General features: G+C 29.8%; 2 protein-coding genes and 1 long non-coding RNA gene across 4 annotated transcripts in view; all 3 read right to left on the bottom strand.

The window, feature by feature from the left end:
- Window positions 1-22,884, bottom strand: part of LOC144553992 (cysteine-rich receptor-like protein kinase 6) — a 38,825-nt gene extending 15,941 nt beyond the window's left edge. The window contains exon 1 of the mRNA XM_078302168.1: window positions 22,770-22,884. Within this exon, the coding sequence (XP_078158294.1) occupies window positions 22,770-22,788 (19 nt within the window). The 5' untranslated portion in view covers window positions 22,789-22,884. The remainder of the gene's footprint in view (window positions 1-22,769) is intronic.
- Window positions 329-19,392, bottom strand: LOC144553997 (uncharacterized). 2 transcript variants are annotated; one of them, XR_013511504.1, is made up of 8 exons: window positions 19,054-19,392; window positions 18,594-18,645; window positions 16,550-16,598; window positions 2,282-2,365; window positions 1,738-1,797; window positions 1,081-1,164; window positions 682-806; window positions 329-375 (listed from the first exon to the last, which is right to left on the bottom strand). It is a non-coding gene; the product is annotated as an uncharacterized LOC144553997 (long non-coding RNA). The 2 variants fall into 2 exon arrangements; XR_013511503.1 differs by lacking the exon at window positions 2,282-2,365.
- LOC144553994 (cysteine-rich receptor-like protein kinase 6) lies at window positions 20,919-22,891 on the bottom strand. Its single transcript, XM_078302169.1, has 6 exons — window positions 22,770-22,891; window positions 22,553-22,683; window positions 22,261-22,471; window positions 21,589-21,826; window positions 21,352-21,502; window positions 20,919-21,252 (listed from the first exon to the last, which is right to left on the bottom strand). Exons 1-6 carry the CDS (start codon window positions 22,786-22,788, stop codon window positions 20,935-20,937), a joined length of 1,068 nt encoding a protein of 355 aa, XP_078158295.1. The 5' UTR covers window positions 22,789-22,891; the 3' UTR covers window positions 20,919-20,934.
- Window positions 22,892-22,988: the final 97 nt, after the last annotated feature.

The raw sequence follows: 22,988 nt of genomic DNA, 5'->3' as shown, positions 1-22,988 counted from the left end.
GAAATTCCGTAAACTGTGTTGCAGGTTGATTTAACTGTTGTCGTGCATTGGCATTCTGTTATTTATGATTATATGTATCTGTTTGCATTGTTTATTGTTTGGGTTTCATTTTTGAATATAGAGTTTGATTGCAAGTCCAATAATTCATATGTGGCAAATTCGCACTGAGAATTTATTCTCACCCCCTCTCCCCGATTATTTTCAGGTTTGTTACTCGGATGCAGCGAATGAGGATATTGGCAATGCATATAAAAGATTCACTGCCTTGCGTGTATATGTGACACTTGATAGATACACGCGGCAGGCTGTCAGACCCCGGGGATTTGGGGTGTGACATATTGCCCCTTCATCTTCAAGAAAATCATACATCAAAACCTGTAATTTAACTAAAATAATTACAAACTCTAGGTTAGAAAATTCAAAAGCTGAATAGTCTCGAGTTCTCGAATAGGAGGTTTTTTAATTATGATAATGAAACAATTTGAAACCCCCCACAACCCCACTGTAACTTTGTTAAACAGAAACATAAAAAATAATTAGCTACTCTGCAATGGAAAATTTATTGATCCGAAGTTAAATAAAGATACCTCTATGCCCAAGGACCTAAATGCATGACAAGTAATAGGCAAATATTGCAACTTTCCTTTTAAAGACTATTAGTACTTGGTACACACTTTATACCTTGCTTAAAGGAAAAGAGACACCGATTGAGCTACAGTTGATGGATGACTACAAATGTGTTTTTTTCCCAAGACGTCTTCGACTCATTGTTTACGATCAAGAACTTGACGAATATTAGTAACATCCTGCATCAGGAGGAAAGTAGTGCATGTTAAAATACATTAAATTAGTGCACAAATTCAACTTCTTTTTTTTTAATTCTTCTGGAACAGAAAGTATTTTTTTCTGATATCTGGAGCATCAAGGAAAGATATAATATAACTCTTAATGTTTTTATTTTAGACTGAAAGGAAAACCTTTTGATGTGATTGGTAATTACGAATAAAATATAAGGCAGGGTTTAATTTGAAAATTAAATATGCAGATTATAGATGTAAAATGAGAATAATTCCAGTGTACCTGAAATCTAGTAGGGAAACAGCAAGAAATCGCACCCCAAATAAAGGTATGCAAACATCATTTGTCATTTTTCTATGCTGCCTTCTGTAAATTTTAAAAATAGCAAAATATTATTTCTTTCCATCTTCACACTGGGAATCAACAAAATAATTGTGTGCCAAAACCAGGATTGAAAAGTAAGCATAAACTGTAGATTTTTTTTTTCATAGCATAGTTCAATCAAGCTTAATGTGACACATTTATAACATAGTCCCTCAAATTATCCCTGAACTTATTCTTTAGAGATACACAATCACAAACCACATACCGAAATATGACCCTGCCAATAAGATATTTTTAAATACAAAAGCTGAACATGATCTTTATTGTAACTAAAACATATTACTAAATACACATCCTCTAATACCGCCCTATATTGAATGTACTTGCAGCTAAGTAAAAATCACCCAACTTTTCTTAATTATGAGTTAGTTAAGGAACCTCTGAAATCTGCTGTACATATTAACACAACCTTATCGAGACTGGTTTGTTGTCCTTTGACAAGCAGTCAAAAAAACTTCAAATTTGTCTCCAATTTGGACATTAGTTTAAGAATAGAAATGTTTTTTCTTATCTCTTACTGTAAGACTTTGACAGGAAGAGTGACAGTTTACGAACCTGAAGTTGAGTAAGAAGGATGAATCCGAAGAAATGGCAGCACCAATAATATTCTAAGGCCTGCAAACATTAGAGAAAAGAAATACGGTCAAATAATCAGTCAGACCAATGCTTCATTGAGCACTCCAGTTGTGCCCCTTTGATATTGGGTCTCTAGCCAGTAGCAGACCACACATATCAAGTAGAAGTATCAGAAGCTTTCTTCCAGAATGATTGGAAATTCCATATTTATTTATCAAAGATACTACTAGATTCTGGATTCCACTCATAAGCATTATTCAAAAAGTTGGTTCTTGTGAGTGTTTTAAATTTAGAAGGATAAATATGGTATTATAAAATTTAGAGGGGCATATTAGGTCATTTCGAAGTTGTTGACGGGTGTACATGAAATTCCCCCAAAAAGGAAAATAAATTGCTTTTGCTAGAGCAACTTTGAGTTTCTCTTTATGCTACTGATTAACACTAAGGAGACCAATTGTGCTAGTGGTAGAAACTAAACAGTTGAATTAGATGGACATGAATTACACTGATTAAAAGTTTATACCAGTTTGATTTAGACTAAGCCAACTCATTAGTAACTGGCCTCTCTGCTGATGCTTCAATTAGCTTCAATTACTCTGCAAACCACCTTCATAAATTTGGTACAGTTCTAATTATGAAGTCCAGTTATATGCTTGCAATATGATACATATATTGCTCTTCTTCAACTATTTTCTTATAAACATTTAAGATAAAGGATGCTTTATTCTAAGCAGATGGATTCTACATGTCTATGGAAGAAAGAAGATCATTGTATTTTGTCAGTATTTTCACTACACCATTTTCTATTTCGGGTAACCAAAAAATTGGTTGCAATAGGCATAAATTGGTTGCAATAAAATAATTTTACAACAAAGAAAATTGGTTGCCAGTGGTTGCAATATCTCTTGTTGCAATATATTCACAACCAATTGCTTGGTTGTAATAATTTTTTTTTATTGCAACCATAATTTGGTTGCAAGAACAGCGTAGCAATAAGGTATTGCAACAAAATAAATGGTTGCTATTGTGTATGTAATACAACCGAAAAATGGTAGTAATAAGGTAGCGTATTGCAACAAAATCTATGGTTGCAATTTGTTAAATAAATGCAACCAAATTTTTGTTGTTAGAAATGCGTAGCAATATTTTGTTGCAACTAACTAAATAAATAGTTGCTATTGTGTATTTAACGCAACCGAAAAATGATAGCAATAATTTAATATATCAGAACAAAATTCATTGTTGCAACTCGTTAATAATTTAATGCAACCAAATTGATATGCAAACGCAATTTATTTCGGTCAATATTTTGTTGCAATTAGTCATTCAAAAATCAAATAGCAGATTTTTGATATTAATAAATGCTCTCAAATTTATAATATTAATTCTAATTCTAATACAAAATAAAAATACAATATTCAAAGAAAGGCTTTCATAAACAATAATAATTTACATTGATCAATAACAAAAAAAATCAACTACAATTTACATGTTTTGATATTTTACTTCCCATAAAATCAAAGAATTTTTACAGCTTGGACTAATATTTACAAACCCTTCCTCTGTTATCTTGTACGTTTGATGAAAAATCACCTCCTACATTGGATCATGTGTCTTGGTTATATTTTGCTTTTGTAATCCCTTTCAAAACATGATAAACTGCAAAAAAAAAAAAACATAATGAAGAACACATCAGATGTTTAAATGAGGTTTTGGAAAAAATAAATTCAAGAAAATTACAAATTTGATTTCAAGAGAAATAACAAAATTAGTAAAAGAGTAATGAGAAAGACGTACTGTGCTTCTCCAACCTTTAATGTGAATTCTCCCTGAAAATAAATAAATAGAGAATCAGAGAAATGGACAAAAAGACCCTTCTTTCTTCGTTCAAGTAAACTTCAAAGTATAGAAAATTTTCTCGAATTACCTCTGTGCAGATAATATGATAAATCAAGCTCCTTTGGACTGCCTCCCTAAGTAATTTCCAAACATAAAAAGAGCAGATAACATGATAAATGAACAAACTAAATTATGATAAAAAAATATTATCGTCTTTTCACTACTGAATTGCCTCTAGTGGTACGTCTGAATGTGTGCCTCCTAGCGCCGGAGAGCATGGAGACAATTTAGAGAAAACTTTCAAATACGACAAAATCGTTGTAGATTGAGAAAGACATCTAGTATAGATGTCTGCAAGCGGAGGGAATTATGGAGACAATTTAGATGGACTTTCCCAATATATCACCCAAATTTACCGTCTTTCCCTAAATCAAAAAAATTGGAAAGATATCCTGGATGCCAGCTATAATATTTCTTTAAAAATTATTCGCATTGATTTAAACTTCAAATCTATTAAGAACTTCATAAGTATGAGTTATATAATAAATATATTATATAACAACTTTATAATTAGTATAAGTTATATGAGGAGGGATCAAGTTACAACACTTGAAAGTTACAACAAAGTTATAACATCATTTTTTTTCATTTTCAAAGTCCAAATCGTCGATCCAAACCGTTAGATATTCAATCTATATTAAAATGTGCTTGCAGACCAAATTTTACATTTTTTGAAATTTTTTTGCTATTTATTAAGATGGGTACAAAATCGCTGTTTTTATTAAAATTCTGCACCATTAAAAAACAGCAATTTTGTACCCATCTTAATAAATAGCAAAAAAATTTCAAAAAATGTAAAATTTGGTCTGTAAGCACATTTTAATATAGATTGAATATCTAACGGTTTGGATCGACGATTTGGACTTTGAAAATGAAAAAAAATGATGTTGTAACTTTGTTGTAACTTTCAAGTGTTGTAACTTGATCCCTCCTCAAGTTATATAATAAATATATTATTTCTATACAACAATATAATTTAATTTACAATTTGCTATTTACTAAGTAATTTAAATATTTATCCAAAACATAAAATTCATAATTATTGTTGTATTATCAAGTATATATACTCGAAGTGTCAAGTTATTTGAGAATCTAATTAGCAAGTTTTGTATTATAAACAACATGTAATATACTTTTTAATTATCAATAAGGAAAACAAAAACAAAAAAAACCAATAGCATGAAACCATGCGCACTTCTTAAATTAATTTGATTTGGAAAAATATTGTTCGTATTGTAAAAATATATTTTCGACAAATAGTTTTTAAGTATATTCTAAATATTTTTCTAAAACTTTTTTCTATCGTCCATTCTCTATAAAACTAATAGCATCGTCCTCATATCAACCATAACATTTTTATAGATCTAGAAACATGTAATGAATTTAAATTTCAGCCACATCAATAGTTTAAACTTAAAATTTAACATTATAATACAATTTATATAATAAATGTATTATATAAGTTGTGCAGTATTTCATTTCTTGGCCAACATCGAATAGACTTAGTTTATATATATTTTTTTGTTCACTGAGTAATTTAAACATTTAAAAAATCCTCAAAAATTCATGATTATTTTTTGTATTATCAACTAAAGTCAGATTGCTAAATTATTTGAGAATTTAATTTATTTATTGTTGTATTATCAACAATACTTAAATTGTCGAATTATTTTTATTTTGCCAAACATCTTATATTTTGTTGGTCAACAACTACACTCAAAGGGTCGAATTATTGAAAATTTAATTAGCAAGTTATGTATACGAACAACTTACTAGTATTGTGTTTGTGCATTGCAATGGAAATATTATAAAAGAACAACAAAAAAATTATACAAAATGATAAATTTTCATAAAAAAAATTAGACCAAATAACATTTCTTAAATAACTCTATAAAATTAATAGCATTATTTTCATATTAATCATAACATTTTATGGATCTATAGCTAGAAACGCTTAATGAATTTAAATTTAGCCACATTAGTTAAACTTAAAATTTACATAACATTTTCTAAATCTATTTTTTATATTTTAATAATTGTAATATTAAAACTTAGGTTTCACTAGGAAACTCTACCAAATCTATTAATTTATGCACATGTAAAAAATTACGAAAAGTGATATTTTGAACTATTGATTTATAAATAAAGAATGTTGAAAAGTGATATTTTTAATAGACATATATGAACTATGTCAAAAAAAATTAATTTATTTTTTATTTTCTTTTTGGTTGGAAATAACTAACTAATAGATTGGATTTCTTTTCTTTTAGTTATTCTTTTATCCGTCTAGGGTCATACCTCATATTTTATATTTTCGTTTTCAAAGTCCAAATTGTCGATCCGAACCGTTCAACAAAATATTTATACTAAAATATGCATGGAGATGAAATTTTATATTTTTTGGAATTTTTTTGCTATTTTTTAAGATAGGTACAAAATCACTGTTTTTGAACCGTTCAAAAAACAGCGATTTTCTACCCATTTTAAAAAATAGTAAAAAAATTTCAAAAATTATAAAATTTCATCCCTAACTATATTTTAGTATGGATATTATGTTGAACGGTTCGGATCAACAATTTAGACTTTGAATATGAAGAAAATGAAGATATAAAATATGACATCTGATGAGGTATAAAAAAAATGAGGCATTGGTACCCTCCTCATATACATACATATATATATATTTCAAAAAAAAAATTACTTATAACAATCATTAAACATTTGAATATATATGTTAAGCATAGTATACCAAAATGAATTAAATTTTATCTAAAAAGAACAAAATTTGTTAGGTATCATTAAATAATTTTTATATATATGAGACCAAAAATATAACATATATTGATTGAATTTGGAGACAAAATATTACATTGACTGATTTAAGTCTATGAAATCTATGCATGAAGGGGGAAAAGATCTAATTAGACCATATTGGCTAATTTTGGAGACAAAATATTACATTTATTAGAATTTTTGGGTCAACATTTTTTAGATAGGTAGGAAATCTCAATATTTGGGTGATTTAGATTGGTTGAATTTTTGCCTATCTAAAAATATAGTAAAATTCTACAAAATGTAAAATTTTCTCCAAGTATATTTATACAAAGATCACATTGTACAGTTAGAATAAATTATTTAAACTTTGTAAACGGATATATTAATCTACGGTACAGACCGTTATTCCCTTTGCAAATTACTGTAGCCTCACTCTAATAAATGCATTATATCTATAAAAATAACAAGACTTAATTCATAATTTCTTATTCACTAATAAGTGATTTAAATATTCTTGTTCAAAAATCTAAAATTCATGATTGTTATTGTATTATCAAGTATACTCATAGTGTCGAGTTAATTGAGAATTTAACTAGCAAGTTATGTAAATATATTTCAAACAATTTGTACTATAGTTATTAATTATGATATTTGTTTTTATCAGTGTACTGTGAACATGTAAAAAATTACAAAAAATATTTATCTATTGATTTATATAAAAGTAAAGTTGAAAAGTGATATTTTTTATAATGGACATATATGAACCATGTCAAATAATTATATTAATTTTTTCATGAATATTTTTAAAAATTTTGTCAAATAATTATGTCAATCCTCTCTCTATTAAATGTTTTGTACAATTCTAATAGTCCGTTTCAAATACCAAATAATTTGTATTAAATATGGAAACAATATATGAAATAAGGAAACAAGATATTGTGAAATATGGAAACAGAGGCCTTTTAATTATCTTTTCCTGGCGGTTATGGCATGAACCGGCAAACAAAATTTTAATTGGCGCGAAGAACAATTGACTCCCTACAAAAATTGGCGCGAAGAGCCAATACGGTACCCTTTATATTGGAAACAAATTGGAGCCCTAATCAGTTTATCCAAAAAAAAAGAACAAACAAGAAGAATAATGCAAGAAAGAAAAAAAATTGTACTACACTAGTGGAAAAACAGAAATCAGGATCGGCCTATCTGGATCGGTTATATGGACACCCGATCCTAATAAGTATCTGGATCGGTTTATTTAAAAAAACCGATCCAAAAAACTATTCAGATCGGTTTTTAGTAACAACCGATCCTAGTTTATTACTATTAGGATCGGTTTTTTGTGGAAACGGATCCTGATACTATCAGGATCGGTTTTATTTTAGAACCGATCCTAATAGTTCAATCATTTGGATCAGTTTTTAGTAAAAACCGATCCTGATAGTATCAGGATCCGTTTCCAACAAAAACCGATCCTGATAATTAAAATATCTCAAATAAATCTTATTAATTGAAATATATCATAAAATAGCATCTGGATCGGGTCTATACATAATAACCGATCCAGATAACTTAAATACATATAACAAATTAAAATATATCAGAAAATAGCATCTGGATCGGTTTTTAGCAATAAAACCGATCCAGATACTATCAGGAACGGTTTTATTGCTAAAAACCGTTCTTGATAAATTTTTTTTTTTTTTTTTTTTTTTTTTTTTTTTTTTTTTTTTTTTTTTTTTTTTTTTAAGGTAGCATGGTAAAACCTGGCCAGCTTTCAAGTACGTTTTTTTTTTTTTTTAAAGAGGTTTATAATTAAATTAATTTCTTTAAAGAGGTCAAATTAAAGATATTTCATTCCCTATGTACATCCTATATATGAACCGTCTGATCAAATTCGAAATAATATGGTCTTGGTCTAACCATATATATTTTGTTATCTCAGGTAATATGAATTCGTTTCCATTTGTTCATGACATCAATTAAGCAATTAATTTTATGGTATTAATTTATAAATAACAAATAAATAATTAAACAAACAATTATACAAACACAAACAAGTTGTTTATTTTTTTTTTTTTAATCTCTGGTTATATATATATATCTCAGATAACTTAAATACATATAACAAATGAAATATATATCAGAAAATAGCATCTGGATCGGTTTTTAGCAATAAAACCGATCCAAATACTATCAGGAACGGTTTTATTGCTAAAAACCGTTCTTGATAAATTTTTTTTTTTTTTTTTTTTTTTTTTAAGGTAGCATTGTAAAACCTGGCCAGCTTTCAAGTATTTTTTTTTTTTAAAAAGAGGTTTATAATTGAATTAATTTCTTTAAAGATGTCAAATTAAAGATATTTAATTCCCTATGTACATCCTATATATGAACCGTCTGATAAAATTCGAATCAATATGGTCTTGGTCTAACCATATATATTTTGTTATCTCAGGTAATATGAATTCGTTTCCATTTGTTCATGACATCAATTAAGCAATTAATTTTATGGTATTAATTTATAAATAACAAATAAATAATTAAACAAACAATTATACAAACACAAACAAGTTGTTTATTTTTTTTTAAATAATCTCTGGTTATATATATATATCTCAGATAACTTAAATACATATAACAAATTAAAATATATCAGAAAATAGCATCTGGATCGGTTTTTAGCAATAAAACCGATCCAGATACTATCAGGAACGGTTTTATTGCTAAAAACCGTTCTTGATAAATTTTTTTTTTTTTTTTTTTTTTTTTTTTTTTTTTTTTTTTTTTTTTTTTTTTTTTAAGGTAGCATGGTAAAACCTGGCCAGCTTTCAAGTACGTTTTTTTTTTTTTTTAAAGAGGTTTATAATTAAATTAATTTCTTTAAAGAGGTCAAATTAAAGATATTTCATTCCCTATGTACATCCTATATATGAACCGTCTGATCAAATTCGAAATAATATGGTCTTGGTCTAACCATATATATTTTGTTATCTCAGGTAATATGAATTCGTTTCCATTTGTTCATGACATCAATTAAGCAATTAATTTTATGGTATTAATTTATAAATAACAAATAAATAATTAAACAAACAATTATACAAACACAAACAAGTTGTTTATTTTTTTTTTTTTAATCTCTGGTTATATATATATATCTCAGATAACTTAAATACATATAACAAATGAAATATATATCAGAAAATAGCATCTGGATCGGTTTTTAGCAATAAAACCGATCCAAATACTATCAGGAACGGTTTTATTGCTAAAAACCGTTCTTGATAAATTTTTTTTTTTTTTTTTTTTTTTTTTAAGGTAGCATTGTAAAACCTGGCCAGCTTTCAAGTATTTTTTTTTTTTAAAAAGAGGTTTATAATTGAATTAATTTCTTTAAAGATGTCAAATTAAAGATATTTAATTCCCTATGTACATCCTATATATGAACCGTCTGATAAAATTCGAATCAATATGGTCTTGGTCTAACCATATATATTTTGTTATCTCAGGTAATATGAATTCGTTTCCATTTGTTCATGACATCAATTAAGCAATTAATTTTATGGTATTAATTTATAAATAACAAATAAATAATTAAACAAACAATTATACAAACACAAACAAGTTGTTTATTTTTTTTTAAATAATCTCTGGTTATATATATATATCTCAGATAACTTAAATACATATAACAAATGAAATATATATCAGAAAATAGCATCTGGATCGGTTTTTAGTAATAAAACCGATCCAAATACTATCAGGAACGGTTTTATTGCTAAAAACCGTTCTTGATAATTTTTTTTTTTTTTTTTTTTTTTTTTTTTTTTTTTTTTTTTTTTAAAGGTAGCATTGTAAAACCTGGCCAGCTTTCAAGTATATTTTTTTTTTTAAAAAGAGGTTTATAATTGAATTAATTTCTTTAAAGATGTCAAATTAAAGATATTTAATTCCCTATGTACATCCTATATATGAACCGTCTGATAAAATTCGAATCAATATGGTCTTGGTCTAACCATATATATTTTGTTATCTCAGGTAATATGAATTCGTTTCCATTTGTTCATGACATCAATTAAGCAATTAATTTTATGGTATTAATTTATAAATAACAAATAAATAATTAAACAAACAATTATACAAACACAAACAAGTTGTTTATTTTTTTTTAAATAATCTCTGGTTATATATATATATCTCAGATAACTTAAATACATATAACAAATGAAATAAATATCAGAAAATAGCATCTGGATCGGTTTTTAGCAATAAAACCGATCCAAATACTATCAGGAACGGTTTTATTGCTAAAAACCGTTCTTGATAAATTTTTTTTTTTTTTTTTTTTTTTTTTTTTTAAAGGTAGCATTGTAAAACCTGGTCAGCTTTCAAGTATATATATTTTTTAAAAAAGAGGTTTATAATTGAATTAATTTCTTTAAAGATGTCAAATTAAAGATATTTAATTCCCTATGTACATCCTATATATGAACCGTCTGATAAAATTCGAATCAATATGGTCTTGGTCTAACCATATATATTTTGTTATCTCAGGTAATATGAATTCGTTTCCATTTGTTCATGACATCAATTAAGCAATTAATTTTATGGTATTAATTTATAAATAACAAATAAATAATTAAACAAACAATTATACAAACACAAACAAGTTGTTTATTTTTTTTTAAATAATCTCTGGTTATATATATATATCTCAGATAACTTAAATACATATAACAAATGAAATATATATCAGAAAATAGCATCTGGATCGGTTTTTAGCAATAAAACCGATCCAAATACTATCAGGAACGGTTTTATTGCTAAAAACCGTTCTTGATAAATTTTTTTTTTTTTTTTTTTTTTTTTTTTTTAAAGGTAGCATTGTAAAACCTGGTCAGCTTTCAAGTATATATATTTTTTAAAAAAGAGGTTTATAATTGAATTAATTTCTTTAAAGATGTCAAATTAAAGATATTTAATTCCCTATGTACATCCTATATATGAACCGTCTGATAAAATTCGAATCAATATGGTCTTGGTCTAACCATATATATTTTGTTATCTCAGGTAATATGAATTCGTTTCCATTTGTTCATGACATCAATTAAGCAATTAATTTTATGGTATTAATTTATAAATAACAAATAAATAATTAAACAAACAATTATACAAACACAAACAAGTTGTTTATTTTTTTTAAATAATCTCTGGTTATATATATATTTCTCAGATAACTTAAATACATCTAACAAATGAAATATATATCAGAAAATAGCATCAGGATCGGTTTTTAGCAATAAAACCGATCCAGATACTATCAGGAACGGTTTTATTGCTAAAAACCGTTCTTGATAATTTTTTTTTTTTTTTTTTTTTTTTAAGAACAACTTTGAAAATAAAATAGTATTAGAATCAGTTATTTCAAATAACCAATTCTAATACTATTTTTTTGTATATGGCATATGGTTCAATTATATGGTTGTTGTATATGTAATTAGTGTGGTGATTAATAGAATATATATATATGGTTGTTGTATATGGCATATGGTTCAATTATAAATATTTTTTGATGAAAATTAATGTAATTTACATTATTAAAATTTATGTGATAATATAATTAGTTATTTGACATTGATATTTCATTTTGAAGTCATTTTGACTATTGAATTTTTTTATACAATCATGCATGATGCATCAATGACTTGTGCCATATAATAATATACATAGGACTTGAACCCTTGTTGTGTGGGGTTGTGAAGGAACGAATACGAATATTAGCATTTGGTCGATCGGAACCGTTAAAATGAAAGAATGTCATATTAATTTCACCATTATAAAATTTGATACAATTCGGGATTCGTGTACTAGTTCATCAAAGCAAAACAATATAGCAACATCGCACGGCCGTAAATAATTTACGTTGGATCAAAACTTACAGTTGTCGGGTCTTCAGCACTTTTACGTTATTAATGTTCCATGTTATATCTTGATCATTTTAAAAATTATTACATGTCATTTAATTACAGACCCACCGTTGGATGATCATGCAGAAATGAACGGTCTGCATTCCATTTAACAATTTGATGCCATTAATAATAATAAAATTGTACAAAATTGATCATAGTAGAGTTGATTTGGCCATACAAACACAAATAAATAAATTTGATATTTTTCACATTTTTCTTAATATTTATCTGTGTACATGCATTATCAACAGAAAAGAAAATAAATGGTAGCCGTTTGATGGTTGATAGACCATCAATATGAGTGGGGTTTACCGCAGTGATCTTTCTTATATATAGTATCAGGATCGGTTTTTTATAAAAAACCGATCTTGATACTATTTTTTTTCAAAGTTGGTTCTGCAGCAAAAAAAAAAAAAAAAAAAAAAAAAAAAAAAAAAAAAAAAAAAAATTATCAAGAACGGTTTTTAGCAATAAAACCGTTCCTGATAGTATCTGGATCGGTTTTTTATAAAAAACCGATCCTGATAGTATCTGGATCGGTTTTTTATAAAAAACCGATCCTGATTTTTTTTTTTTTTTGCAGAACCCATTTTGAAAAAAAAATTTATCAAGATCGGTTTTTATATAAAAAACCGATCCTGATACTATTTTTTTCAAAGTTAGTCCCGCCAAAAAAAATTAGTATTAGGATCGGTTTTTTATAAAAAACCGATCCTGATACTATTAGGATCGGTTTTTTATAAACAACCGATCCTAATGATAACTCCCTATATAACCTGCTTAGGGTTCTTCTTATTTTCATTCCGCGCCTCTCATTTTCAACTTAGCGTCTCTCTCACTGTCTCCGTCTCTCCCTCTGTACTCTTTGTGTCTCTCTCTCTGTCTCCGTCTCTCCCTCTCCTCCGTGTCTCTCTCTCTCTTTCTCTCCGTCTCTTCCTCTCAAAGCCGAGCCTCTCGCACCTCCGGCTCGGCCGATCAACTATTACGGTATTAACTTTATATAATTTTCTCATTATTATGCTTTAAAAACACATTTTTTTGTATTTTTTATTGTAAAATGTTTTTCCATCTAATTGTTACATTTGTTTTTATTTTTAGGATCTTTTTTAATCTCAAGTGATGTGATTGCAAAAGAGGTAATTATTGATTTTTTTATTGTTGTGCTTTACATTAATTGCATAAATGTGTGTTAATTGAAGAAATAGCTCAATTAGTCACTTGTATGTTTGTTAATTAATTTTTTTTGGATTTAAATTTCTTGTTATAATATGTAATGCTTCACAAAACTTTGTATGAACATGAATTTTTTGTAATAATTTAAGATGTGTATGATATTTAATTTATGATGTGTATATGATATTTGATTATTGTTTCTTACTGTGCAAAAAAAAATATATTTAGGATGCTGGCCAGCAAAATATATATGGAAGCTGGTTAAATAAATAAAAATATTTTTTTTAGCTTCAATAAAACATCAGGATCGGTTATTTTAAACAACCGATCCAGATTACTACTATTATGATCGGTTATTTTTTTAAAAACCGATCCAGATTTCAGATCCTCATTCCAACAAAAAAAAAAGTATCAGGATCGGTTTTATATAAAAACTGATCTTGATAGTTCGTATCTGGATCGGTTTTTATTTAAAAACTGATCTAGATATGAAATTTTTAATAAAAAAAAATATTCGAAAATATTATCAAGAACGGTTTTTATATAAAAACTGATCTTAATAGTTCCTATCTGGATCGGTTTTTATTCAAAAACTGATCTAGATATGAAATTTTTAATAAAAGAAAATATTCGAAAATATTATCAAGAACGGTTTTTATATAAAAACTGATCTTAATAGTTCCTTTCTGGATCGGTTTTTATTCAAAAACTGATATAGATATGAAATTTTTAATAAAAAAAAATATTCGAAAATATTATCAAGAACGGTTTTTATATAAAAACTGATCTTAATAGTTCCTATCTGGATCGGTTTTTATTCAAAAACTGATCTAGATAACTACTATTAAGATCGGTTTTATGAAAAAACCGATCCTATTAGTTTCTATTTGGAACGGTTCTTTAAAAAATATAAAACCGATCCTGATAGTATCAGTATCGCCTTCATCAGGATCGGTTGGATTCCGTTACTGATATGTGTATATAACCGATCCTGATTCCATATTTTCCACTAGTGCTACTAACTGGTGCTTGGCGGCTTGGCGCTTCTTTGTTGGAATTGGAACGCGTATGATGTATGTCTGTTTGGAACTGTTCAATTCATTTTATAATTTGTGGATCCTAATGTGTGTCTTCTTAATATTCCAATTCACTTCATGATCCATGCGCATTGCTTTAATATTAAACTGTAAGTAATCTATTTTTGTTTTCTTTATTTTTTGGTTCTTACTGATCGGTGCCTTTTGAGTCACATTTGTCAAAATTATCACATAATGATTGAAGTCCATTTATGCAAAAATTATGGGAAGAGGTTGGAATTTTCACAATATGTAAAGACACATGTTTATATGGGGATAACAAATAAATAATTTTTGTTAAATGAAAATTCTTAGAAACTTGAACGGTGCATTGAAAAAAATGAATTAATATGAGCAGACGAAGCTTTTGGACAAAAATGATCTATTTATGTAGAAATGCTATATAAAAGTGTTTGAGTGGTGCATTAAAAAAATTAATTAAGCGTTAAGCAGTGAAAAATTAATCCTTTTGGAATAAGACATCGCAAGGAACTGATATGAATCAACGCGCGACAGAAATTTTGAAAGAATGAATGATTATAAGGGAATAACGCGTGAATATTTTTAGCAACATATTTTCGGTTGCAATTGCACTTAATTTGGTAGCAAATACTACATTTTGCGGGCAACCAATTAATTGGTTGTAATAAAAATAATTAGTTGCAATAAATAATATTTAATACAACCAATTAATTTCGTAGCAATATCATTGATCTAATGCATCAAAATTATGTTTCATTGCAATAATTTGTTGCAAAATGTCTATTTTGGAGTAGTGTTTTTACTCTCACTGGGGAAAAAAAGACAGTTGTATTGTGACACCTTGACAGATGCAAGCTTGATATTTTGAAAGGCTGATATGCAAAATCTATTTTAAACTACGATCAGTATAGGTTGTTAACATAAGATGTTCCATTAACTCATATAGGTACATACAGTGGCGGAGCCACCTGTATCCAGGGGTAGGCAGTCGCCTACCCCTGGATTTTGAAATACAGTACCAAGTTCGTATATAGTTGGTTTGGATTTAGGTTTTGTTTATTTCTGACTGAGTCAAAACTCTTGATTAGTGAAATTGGCCGAGTTGTTACAATTTTGATAGTCTTTCATCAATCTATTTTGAAATATTCTGACAAGAAGAAGGTTAATAAGAATGGTATGATCGTGGAACCACAATAAATTTGTTATTTTTTGTGAAAGAAATAGACTAAAATGTTTTATAAAGTAATATACTGAAATTTAATGTAATGCATTAAAATATTTTTATTATGTTTAACTATTCAAAATGAGCTGAATTTTAATAAAAAAGTCTTGTGAACTGTGCTTCAAAGTAAACTTTCAAACAAATCGAGTTTTCGATCTAATTCGGTGGATTTCTACCGATTTTCTCGATTTTAATTTATGGTTAATTACCGATTCCGCTTCCAATGAAAATTATTTAATAATATTTTATAATTTAATTATTTAAATAAAATAATAATAATTATTAATATAACAATAATTTATTTTGCCTACCCCTAATAAAAATCCTGGCTACGCCACTGGGTACATACTACAAAATATTGGTACTAAGATCAGGGCAAGTGCTTTATGCTTCTTTCTCGTTTTGGTGAATTTTGGTGAGTTTTTTGGTGTGTCATGTATTATTTCTTTTTTAATCTGTATGAAAAAAATTCAATTACTACAATAATGCATGACTGATTAATTTCATGTATTAAGTGAGAATTCAACGTGAGCTGAACTTTAGGAAATTTTGGAAAATGTTAGATGCATCTTACTGTACAAGTGCTGCTGCATAGCAGCTGAAATTGTACGTAATTGGTGAATATACAGACATAGGAAATAACTCCGTAATCATGAAAGCAAGAGAAGCAGTAAATGAGAACAACATAGAAAGCACTGTACCTTCAGCCTAACATTCAATGATGCAGTTGATTATACTTGAAGCTTCTTCCTGCATACATTTGAAATCCAGGAAGTTAAATTTAGGTCGGAAAATAAGTTGATAATTGTATCAGCGGAGGTTGCTACATAGTGGGTAAATATTCATAGCTATAGCCGACAGAAAGTGATGACGACCTGAATTTTCAAGCAGCATGACAGGAATAAATCACTGAGTTGTATATTTTTTTTGCTATTGATGTTCACATGATGTGGACTTTGGGGGAAAAAAACAAAATAAATTGTACTTTTGAATTGCGCAGAAACATTGTACAGTACCAAATGCAACATAGTGGGAGCAATACAAGCCTGAATATTTGCGAACATGTACTGTTAAATAGTACAGATATGTTACACTTAGGGGCACCGCTAATTTTCTCGAAAACTGAAATTAAATTGCAATTGAAAGTAAAAGAGATAAGTTTAGAGAAATTGACACGCGGGATGATAACGGAGTTTGGCAAAACAATGGCCTACGTCTCCGGGGCGTCGCAACCTCTTTCTAGGTGCGCCTTTCTATTACCCAATATGAAAGGATTACAATTGTGAACCGTGAGCCCTTACAAAATGGGAAGTCACGGCCAACAAGAGATGAGCGCCGGCGAGCCCTTACAAACAAGGGAAGTCACACGAGCGACTCGAGGTTTGAGCCGGCGAGCCCTTACAAAACGAGGGAAGTCACACAAGCTACTCAAGAACAAGAGAAACACTCAATAGATCACTCTAACCTAATCTAGATCAAGATTAGTGAAGTAGGTTTGAGGTTGCTTGAGAGATTTTGAAGTTTTAAGCTCTCACAACAATGTAATAGGCTAAGCTCTCAGAAAATCGCTTTTGAAATGATTAGGGTCGGCTTAGGTTCTTTGGGAAGAGATCCCATCACTCTATTTATAGTGTCAGCTCAAAAATGATTTATTTGACATAAAACGTTACCAACGTTTTATCAAACGTTACAACGTTTAATTCAAATGCGATTTTATTGTTTTAGTTTTCTGACAGCTCAGCAAAACGTTATAACGTTTTCAAAACGTTTGTGTAACGTTTTTGTGAAGCTTTCGGACTTTTGAAGTCTCACAAAACGTTACCAACGTTTAGAAAACGTTACAACGTTTAAATTTGAAATTTCAATCTTTGGTACAGCTGTACTTAAAATTCTGACATCTATAAAACGTTACAACGTTTGTAAAAACGTTACAACGTTTCATGTTGGTACTGTACAGCTGTGCTTTAGTAGTTCTGTAGCTATTCAACGTTACAACGTTTGTAAAACGTTACAACGTTTGTAAAACGTTACAACGTTTGTAAAACGTTACAACGTTTGTAAAACGTTACAACGTTTGTAAAACGTTACAACGTTTGTAAAACGTTACAACGTTTGTAAAACGTTACAACGTTTGTATAACGTTATAACGTTGTAATTTGTTTCTTCTTTTGATCAGTTTGTTGTTTCTGACCAATATAAAACGTTATAACGTTTTAAAAACGTTACCAACGTTTTAAAAACGTTACCAACGTTTTATCCCATTTTAATCAACCTCACACATACTTTACCAAGTTTCTGATTTTACAATTTGTATTCTTAATAAAAGTCTTCGTGATTTCTTCAGTCCAAGCATATTATACTGCAGTTCTTACTCTTCTTGGACCTATATATTTTCAAAATAGAAGAAATCGTAAAATTCAATAATTGTATGTTTTTGCAAATTAGTCAAATAGACGTAAAAGATTATTGTACGAAAAACAAGATATTCATAGCAGACGATATGTCAACAGTGCAATTATTTCATTTCTTGTTAATTTTTTTTTTGTACTTTCTTGGAAAGATCAATCCATCCTGAGCAAGTTTTCAATTTAATTATATTGTACATTTTTGTTTGGCATAACAAAGATGTCGTGGGGAATAATTTGCTTGCATACACTTTGAAGGTAAACCCTATACAATTAGGCAATAAATCCATAATCATGAAATCAAGAGTAGTAAATGAGAAGAACATAGGGAACACTGTACCTTCATCAGCCTAACAGTCAATGATGCAGTTGATTGTACTTGAGCAATCTTCCTGCATATGTTTGGAATCCCGGAAAATAAATTACATCATAAATTATTACCAATGCACAATTCGGCACTCAGTCAGGACTGAAGAGATTTGTGTCTTCAATCGATACCACACATGATGAAAGATTAGCTGAATGAAACACTGCTCTCAAGTGAATGCTGATACTGACAGGGTGAACTGGGACAAAGACTTCGTTGGTCTAATCCTAGAAATTAATTGCCACCAGTGTCTAATCATGAACCGAGAACTAACTATAGGTCAGAATTACCAGTGTGTCCCGGGATTGGAAGAAGGAATTGGGAACTAAAATGTGAAACCTATGTAACCAAATCATAATGGTAAGGAGACAACGGAAATGAAATTTGATTAAAACAAAAAAAAAAAGCAAAATAGAACCTTTGAATTACATACCATGCATTAGTCGATTGTTCACATGAATCAGTTATTCTCTCTTGTAGGTGACTGAGCCAGCAAGGAGGAGTCCAATTGGAAGAGGCCGATCGAGGTCAAAGATTGAGCGGCATTCGACGGGAAACAGTGGAGGAGCGTGGTTAATTAGGTGGAAAGTCGAAGTCGGTGGTGAGAAGGGTGGGGAAATACCTGGAGACAGGGAAAAGGCGGAGGTTCTAAGCGCGGGGAGCCAACACGTTGCGCGGACACTCACAACGTGGCGCGCTCGAGGGAGCAGCGGACGACAGCTGGGACCCCATGCGAACTGGAGAGAAGCCGAGAGAGTGATTTTAGCCTTCGTTTGTTGTGGGGGCGGCTGTAGCGCACGAATTACTGGAGAATCCAGTAGGTAATGGATGACGAGAGGTGAGATCACTTGAATGGATCTGCATCACATTTTGATTATCGGACGGCAAAACATATGGGAAACACTGTTCATCGCTGACGTAAAACTTCGTTGAAAATTAAGGTAGTATAATAAGGATGCCACTTGACACCTAGTACAGTAGCCAAAGAACTCACTTCTGAGTCAGTGAGATTGAGATGATATATCTCACTCTTAGAGTAGTAAAGAACAAAAATATTATTTGTTTTAATATTCATTGACTCTTAGAGAGATATCTCGATGACACGAATTTCAAGAATATTAAAACATTGCTTCTCAGATGTCAGTATTATTTGTGCTTTGAGATTCATAAAGAACGTATTTGAACAGTTGAGTTTTCCAAAAAAAAACACTCAAAGTTTGAGATATTTCAGAGGATACGAATTTCTTTTTCCCTGCCGTAGTGCCTTTCCCCGCAGAATTCGTATCCTCTGAGATATCTCAAACTTTGCGTGACTTTATAGAAAATTCCAACCGTTTAAATATGTTCTGCATGAATCTCAAAGCACATAATACTGACCCCCTACATCACTCCCGAATAGGCACCGGACACGTCGGTCGTGCAAAAGTTGAGATAACTCAAAGGATACGCACTCTTCCCCGCATGGAGTTATTTCAGTTCTTCTATGACTGTGGCTATAGACTTTTAATGTACTACTGATGCACAGCGTTTGCATATATTTTTTCAGCTTTAATCATATAGATAAAAATTATTTAATTATTTACTAATAAATATTTATTTATATATAAGGTAAATCTCATTCAATACAAAATTAGTTATTATATTTGTCATCTCTCTCTAGAAGATAATTCATTTATGGTCCGGATGAATTCATATCAGGAAGTTCTATCTTCTTTTGCACGAATATCAAAGGGATCGACTATCCCGATCTAAACTCAAGTATTTCTGTCGCTTTTACCAATGGAATAATGGCATCAATTGTTGGAATACATTTTTGTTTTTTCTTGTGTACCCACAGTGTATAACTTATATAAGGGACCAACAGGAGCAAAATTTACATTATTGAACATGTATAACTTTTGTAAGCTGCTAAAATCTCTGAATCAAATTTATTCAAGTACTTTATCCAAGAGAAAAAAAAAACTAAAGAAAAGGAAAATGTGCCCTATTACTGACCTTATTTTACAAACCTCAAGGATATATTAACATACTCAATCACCAGAGAAGAGCATTTCTGTTGAGAATGAAGGATAAGTCAGACCCGTTAAGCTTTAGACCCGTTAAAATTAAATAGAGCTACTGTAGCATTTATCTTTTTTAGAGTATAGGCAACCGTTAGAGTCATGTACAGCTGTTATTTTCCAACAGCTATATTCTCCCTTTAGATATAAATAGGTACACTGTAACAGATACAAATAATAGGAATAATTTTCTCTCATTCGAACTTTCTGTCTCAAACTCAAAAACTCAACAATTTCTATCCTTAATTTTCAATCTACCTGGCTTCAATATCAGTAATTGAAACCTCATTTTGTGTAATGGGGATAGGCTTGCTTGAGAAGTCGGTGTTGCCTCCTCCACGTATACTGCTATTGGCAATGCAAAATGCAGGCTTAAATGGAGTCTGGAGAGACATTGTTTCGCTACTAAGCATCACGGCCACGTTTGACATAGTTGGTCTGTCTGCTGGGTTTTCCTGGACACACAACAACGCTATTTGTGTACATCTCAACAATTCACTTCTCGGATAGTGCTGACCTAAAGACGGATCTGCTACTTCTGTAATGGTACCATTGGTCCAGTGCTTCCATACCTATATATATATATATGTTATGGTAATTAATTTCAGTTTTGTTAGTATACATGCATTTCCTTTGCTGGTTATAGAGAGCTTAAGAGATCTACTACTTACAAAGCTCAAGAGATCTTCGGTCTCTTCATTCTCAAAAGTACCACTGTTCTTCTTTCCAGTTATAATCTCTAAAACTAAAACACCATAACTGAAAACATCTGACTTGATCGAGAACTGTCCCCGCATTACATACTCCGGGGCCATATATCCACTACAAAAAGTATGTATATCATCGTCAGTTTTATTATGGTAATTTAATTCAGCAATTACTGCACTATATAACTGTACATTACTTACAATGTTCCTACAACTCGACTTGTGATCTGTTGAGTTTGGTCTCCTCCAAAGAGTCTAGCCAGACCAAAGTCGGATATCTTTGGGTTCATCTCTGCATTGAGCAAGATATTGCTTGCTTTCAGATCTCGATGAATAATTCTTAGTTGAGAATCTTCATGTAGATATAACAACCCTCTTGCAATTGCGCAAATGATCCTGTACCTTTTTCCCCAGTCTAGTAGGTGCCGCTTCTCAGGATCTACACAAGTAGATAATGAGGAGCTTATTTACGACTACAAATGTACTTTTTCCAATATTTGAACTACTATACATATATATATAGCTATCTACATTTTATATAGTATTAAGTATATATATATGCCCAAAACTCCGTCGGCATTTCCAAATAATTAAAGCCAATAATGCCAACCTGGCAAGCAAACTTAACATAAAAGCATAGTATCTAAAGGGGTATGTTTAACTATTTTTGTGAAGGCTAGTACCATACTAATTTGGTTTGGATCAAACCTAAGAAAAATATTGAAATTCACTGGTAGCTACTATCAAATTTAAAAAAAAAAAGAAAAAAATTCACCAAAAAATCACATGAGATTATTAATGTTATGGCTGTTACTCTAGAATTAGGAGTCAACAAATTAGAAGAAAAAAAATTTGATAGAGAGAAAAATTTACCAAAAAGGATTTGATCAAGGCTCTTGTTAGGTACATATTCATAAACAAGCAATTTCTCTTGGCCCTCCAAGCAAACGCCAAGAAGTCTGACAAGATTTTTGTGTTGAAGCTTTGCAACCAAAAGTAGCTCATTTTTCAATTCGCCTAGTCCCTGGCTGGAGCTTTGAGAGAGCCTCTTTACTGCTATTTCTTGGCCATCAGGCAGTACACCCTAATGGAAGAATAAAAAATGTAATTAGATACAATAAATCCAGATAATAAGTAAAGTTAATTTGAGTATATATATTCATACCTTATATACAGCTCCAAATCCACCTTCACCAAGTTTGTTTTCCTCTGCAAAGTTAATTGTAGCAACTCTTAATACAGAGAGATCAATAAACAGTGACTGGGCAGTTTTGATCTCCTCAGAATTACTCCCATCTGTACATTGACACCAAAATCAATTAGCATGTGTCGAGCTTACTTGAGAAAAAATATCTATCAAAATTATATTTGATCTTTCTTACTCAGCAATGGTTTTGTCATGAGCCCTGATTTTCTCCTCTTTAAGAAGCAAACACAAAGAGCAGCAATGAGAACAAAAGCAAGGACCAGTGGTATAGTGATTGCCAGAATTGTACCAGTTGATGTTTTCTTCTTGCCTGCATGGGGGATAACATACTGAATTAGTAATGTAAGGGTTCATAATTCAACTTGAATCATGTGTTCAAATAAAATTGTGAATG

The sequence above is a fragment of the Carex rostrata genome, chromosome 5 (assembly GCF_964058835.1).
Source record: "Carex rostrata chromosome 5, lpCarRost1.2, whole genome shotgun sequence".
In the NCBI taxonomy this organism is placed as follows: domain Eukaryota; kingdom Viridiplantae; phylum Streptophyta; class Magnoliopsida; order Poales; family Cyperaceae; genus Carex; species Carex rostrata.
Note: the sequence above shows the minus strand (reverse complement) of the source record. Positions and strands in the feature narration are given on the sequence as shown.

Coding starts and splice junctions, on each gene's coding strand:
- LOC144553994 (XM_078302169.1), bottom strand. Junction 21,503..21,588: donor AGTCGAGTTGTAGGAACATT/GTAAGTAATGTA, acceptor TACTTTTTGTAG/TGGATATATGGCCCCGGAGT. Junction 21,253..21,351: donor CCGAAGATCTCTTGAGCTTT/GTAAGTAGTAGA, acceptor ATATATATATAG/GTATGGAAGCACTGGACCAA.